The 5549-nt window shown below is 46.9% G+C and overlaps 1 protein-coding gene across 1 annotated transcript in view; it reads left to right on the plus strand.

Moving 5' to 3' along the window:
- LOC102246370 (BTB/POZ domain-containing protein 6-like) overlaps positions 1-5125 on the plus strand; it is a 12987-nt gene extending 7862 nt beyond the window's left edge. The window contains 3 exon segments of the mRNA XM_014548647.1: positions 3136-3417; positions 4023-4250; positions 4253-5125. Of these exon segments, the coding sequence (XP_014404133.1) occupies positions 3136-3417; positions 4023-4250; positions 4253-4989 (1247 nt within the window). The 3' untranslated portion in view covers positions 4990-5125.
- Positions 5126-5549: the final 424 nt, after the last annotated feature.

Raw genomic sequence — 5549 nt, forward strand, 5'->3', positions numbered from 1 at the left:
TGCGCACACACACACACATATATACTAGAGGCCCAGTGCATGAAATTTGTGCATGGAGGGGGGTCCCTTGGCCCAACCTGCACCCTCTTGCAATCTGGGACCCCTCAGGGGATGTCCAACTGCCAGTTTAGGCCTGATCCCACAGGGATCTTTGCAGGATTGGGCCTAAACCAGCAGTCAGACATCCTTCTTGCAATCCTGGACCGCTGGCTCCCAACTGTTCCCCTGCCTGCCTGCCTGCCTGATCGCCCCTAACCCCTCTGCCTGCCTGATTGCCCCTAACTGCTCTGCCTGACTGCCTGATTCCTCCTAACTGCTCGCCTGCCTGCCTGATCACCCCTAACCACTTGTCTGCCTGCCTGATTGCCCCTAACTGCTCGCCTGCCTGCCTGATCACCCCTAACTGCTCACCTGCCTGCCTGATCGCCCCTAACCACCTCTGCCTCGGCCCCCCTGCTGCCGTGGCTTTGTCCAAAAGGATGTCCGGAATGACATCAGGAAGGTCATTTGGCTGTCTGGTCTAATTAGCATATTATGCTTTCATTATATATATATAAATTCCTAGATGTCACCCAAATTGTCTTTTTACATTATTTACTATTTTTAAGCTTATCTTTGGCAGGCACTTTAGGGTTAAACAATTTTATTGAAATCACTTCCTTCAGAAAGAAAGAAAGCCTTATATTTACACCAATAAATATATTTTAAGAATTATTTAAAATAGAATTACCTCAAAAGAGTAAGAAAAAACATATTAGATTTAAAGTCAGCTCTCTGAGGTAAAAGCCTCCTAAACTGAAACCTCATTCATCTTCAGCCAGAAGGCTTCCTCCTGCCTTGTACTCTCATTGCATGTTGATGAAATTTTATTTAGTGCCATTTTTAATTCTACTTTCTGTCTGAAAAAGATGTCATCTAATGCTTGAGTCATCTCTACTCTGTCCCTCTCTAAACACTTCTACTGACATGGAACCCACCTCCTCCTGACACAGAGGATGCATCTTATTTCTGTTTTGAAGGTTAGAAAATGACTTATTCATACTGACCATTTATCACTTTTTCTAGTGCCTGTCTCTGCCTGGCTTCTGGCCCCTTGTTCCATGGACTATGGCTAATCCCTCCACAAATACACTAACCCTTCACATATTTGAAAATTATAACCAAGATAAAAATTTACTGAGATCACTGTAAAGTATTCTACTGGGACCTAAAAAATAAGCTGCATAAGCACAAGATCAGAACATCATGAGTCAGTGGCCCACATGTTTTAGCTGCAATTTACAGAAGAGGAAGTTGAGACTGAAAACCACAAAGGAACCCTGAGCTCACAAGGCCAGGTCAGTGCTGGTGAGACTGTGGCCTGAGCCCAGACCATGTCATTCAAAGTTCTGCTCTCTTTCCACCTGTACATGATGCCACCTCTATTCTGTTGTTACAATCCTTTAGCGTTTCCTATTGCTACCCAGTTTACTGTCTTCCCAGCCCAGCACTCTCTACGTGGTGAACTGTTTGCCTGCTTCCTTTGCCTTTCCTATTAGAATGTGATTTTTCCCCCCAATGGTGGAAATCATGTCCTTAATGTAGCCTAATATTTCCCATGCCGTCGCCCACATTGAGATGTGCAAGAAGTATTTATTGATGTGAAATGAAAAGTCAAATATCTTTATTTTGACAATTTACTGTCTACAGAAGCAGCATCGGGAAAAATAAAATTATCTCGATCTAGAAATATAAATTGTTTTTCTAACGTGGTCTTACATTATACATAGTTGCTAGGACCAAAGATATGTCTTAGTTAAAAATTTGGATTACATGTATTTTTCTCCTAAAGATACAACAAATGCTTTAAGTACAGCACTAACAAATGGCTAAATACTTCATGTTTTTCCACTTCTTTGATTTTCATATCAGTATCTTTGCTTCCAATCTTTCTTTCCTCCAGATCTGTCTATAAATTTTTTCTACACTACTCTTCCTACATAATAAAAAGAGTCTCCTGACCTTCAGAGTCAATTGCATACTCGTTGTCATGGTTCAGGAATGCATGATCCTGCTCATTTATCACACTCTGCTCCCCAGGCAGGCAGCACGCACACCCAGCCAACAGAATGCATGTCCCGCTCCGAGTCCCTGCTGAGTTCTCCTGCTCTCTGCTTCCCATATTCTCTCCACTGTCCTATTAAACTCTGGAATGCTAGCGATTCCTTACATAGTAAGATGTAAGGATAAAACATGGTTCATTCTGACAGTAATGACTTGAAGAACATATGTGTTGTATTCAAGGCCATGATTTATATTTGTTTTGGGAAATCACTCTTTTGAGTTGATTAGCTTTGTTTATTTTTGCTTCTCTTCCAAACTATTTTTAAATTTTCCAAAAGACAACCTACAAAAGATAGACTAATCTGGTTCTAATATGACCATAAATCCTGAAAAGAACACCTGAAATAATTCCTGGTTATCCCTTACATAGAGAGAGTACCGGCAAAGGATCTTTTGTTGTGTTTCAAGTTGAGCTGTGTTGGCTGGATGTGATGGTTAATTTTATGCGTTAACTTAACTGGGGTAAGGGATGCCCAAATAGTTGGTTAAACATTTCTGGGAATACCTAGGAGGGTGTTTCTGGAAGAGTTTAACATTTGAATTAATAGACTGAGTCAAAGAAAATCACTCTCCCCAGTGCACTGAGGGCTTGAAAAGAACAAAAAGGCGAAAGGAGGATGAATTCACTCTCTTTGCTTGAGCTGGGACAACCATCTTCCCCTGCTCTCAGACACCTGTGCTTCTGGTTCTCAGATCTTTGGACTTTGACTGAGACTTACACTATAGGTGCCTTAATTCTTGGGGCTTTGGATTCAGACTTATCATGGGCTCCCCTGAATTACATCACTGACTTCCCTGGGTCTCCATTTTGCTGAGGATAGATCCTGGGACTGTGTGGCCTCCATAATTATGTGAGCCAATCCCTGTAATGAATCTCTCTCTCTCTCTCTCTCATAAATAAATATATATATATATATATTTGAGTGGCCAGATTATTATGACCACCTGACGTTTGTAGGCAAATTAGCCATAAACTCCCACCGAAGGGGATAGAGAACCAGAACACCTGTTCGACACCTTTGCTGTCTGCAGTTACCAAGATAAAACGTCTCCGTCTCCCGTCTCGTCAAAAGTTCAGACATTTCCAGTACTTGGGAGTGTCTGGGCCTCATGAAGCCCTGAGCCAACTCTGGGAGCTCTGTCTTCAGTGGCTGAGACCAGAGGTTCATACTAAGAAGCAGATCCTAGAACTGTTGGTGCTGGAGCAATTCCTGACAATTCTCCCTGAAGAGGTCAGGACTTGGGTGAATTTACATCATCCAAAGAACAGCAAAGAAGTGGTGACCCTCATAGAAGATGTAATGGAAGACAAAGGTGAGAATATAGAAAACTGGATGTGGAATAGTTGCCCTGGAGGGAAGGGACAGCATATTTTCCTGTTATAAAGAAGAAAAACAAGAATGAAAGGAGAATCCATTATATTTACTTGCTTAATTTTAAGAATATTATTTGTACTATTTTATCTTTTAACACTATGCTAATATGTTCACTATCTATGGGTCATATTTGTGTATTTTTTCAGTCTCTCAGGTACCTGAATGTTGGCTTTCTATCTGAAACTCCTGGAATTCCTGGAAATTTTATTTGAGTTATAACTTGGCTCAAATCACACCATATATATAAATATATATATAGTATATATAATAATTAGTATCTAATCTAATAATAGACAAACATGGTAATTGACCATACCTTCGCTACACTACCCATTGGCTAATCAGGGCAATATGCAAATTAACCGCCAACAAAGATGGCGGTTAATTTGCATACATAGGCGCAATGCTGGGAGGCGAAAGGGGAAGGATGGAAGAAGCCGCCTACTGCTGACAGTGATCGGAAACCCAGGCGGCAGGCAAGAGCTGGGTGGCAGTGATCGGAGAACCGGGGCCACCTTTGCCCGCCCCACTGCTGGTGATCAGAGAAGCCGGGTAGGGCAGGGAAGAGGCAGCCGCAGGCAAAAGCCTGCATGCACTTCCTGGAGACAAGCCTGGAAGCCAAGAACGCCTGTGTCCTGCTGTCGCAGAGCCGGCTGCTTGAGGAGCCCGAGCTGACCCAGCGCTGCTGGGAGGTCATTGACGTGCAGGGGGAGATGGCCCTGTGGTCCGAGGGCTTCTGCGAGATCGACTGGCAGACCCTGGAGGTCATCGTCACACGGAGGCCCTCAACACCAAGGAGGCGGTGGTCTTCGAGGCCGTGCTCAACTGGGCTGAGGCCGAGTGCAAGCGGCAGGGCCTGCCCACCACCCCGCACAACAAGAGGCACGTCCTGGGGCCGGCCCTCTACCTGGTCCGCATTCCGACCATGACCCTGGAAGAGTTTGCCAACGGTGCTGCCCAGTCGTACATCCTGACGCTGGAGGAGACCCACAACATCTTCCTGTGGTACACGGCGGCCAACAAGCCCCCGCTCGACTTCCCGCTGACCAAGAGGGGAGGCCTGGCCCCGCAGAGGTGCCACCGCTTCCAGTCCTCGGCCTACCGCAGCAACCAGTGGCACTACTGGGGGCACTGCGACAGCATCCAGTTTGCGGTGGACAGGAGGGTTTTTGTGGCAGGGCTGGGCCTGTACAGGTCCAGCTCCAGGAAAGCCGAGTACAGTGTGAAGATCGAGCTCACGCGCCTGGGGGTGGTCCTCGCCCAGAACCTGACCAGGTTCATGTCCAATGGCTCCAGCACCCTGTTCGAGCACCCGGTGCAGGTGGAGCAGGACACCTTCTACACAGCCAGCGCCGTGCTGGACGGCAGCGAGCTCAGCTACTTCGGGCAGGAGGGCCTGACGGAGGTGCAGTGAGGAAAGGTGCCCTTCCAGTTCCAGTGCTCCTCCGACAGCACCAACGGCACCGGGGTGCAGGGCGGGCAGATCCCCGAGCTCATCTTCTACGCCTGAGGCCTTGGGCGTGGGGGCGCTCGGGGGACGGAGGGCCTCACCCTTTCTCCTCGGCAGGACAGGCTTCAGGACTCCTAACCTTTTGTGCACAGCTGGCTGTAGCCAGAGGTATAAATGAGACGTTTCTACACGGCCAGAGCCCGGTTCTGAATACAGGAGGCTGGGCCTCATCACATCTCCTGCATATTGGGATGCACACTAAGGTGGAGGGCGGATTTGGGGGTGGAGGGCAGCCCAGACCCCACCAGTGGTGCCCACACCACCTGCTTTATGGGCTTGGCCGTCCCTCCCACCCTCCTAGATTTTGTTCTGAGTTGTTCTAAGCTTAAGACCTTCCCTCCAAATCTAAAACCTGGGAAAGGTCATTTTTAAAAAAATGTCAAGAAATTATTAAAAATACAGGAACTTTGAAAAAAAATACAGGTACATCTCCAAACACCGGCCGGGGGAGGGGGGGAGGGCAGGGAAGAGGTGGCTGTTGGCGCCCCCACCCCCACCCCCCCGGCCGGTGTTTGGAGAAGTACCTGTATTTTTAATAATTTCTTGACATGGTAAAAGAA

This window comes from Myotis brandtii, unplaced genomic scaffold, assembly GCF_000412655.1.
Source record: "Myotis brandtii unplaced genomic scaffold, ASM41265v1 scaffold519, whole genome shotgun sequence".
In the NCBI taxonomy this organism is placed as follows: Eukaryota; Metazoa; Chordata; class Mammalia; order Chiroptera; family Vespertilionidae; genus Myotis; species Myotis brandtii.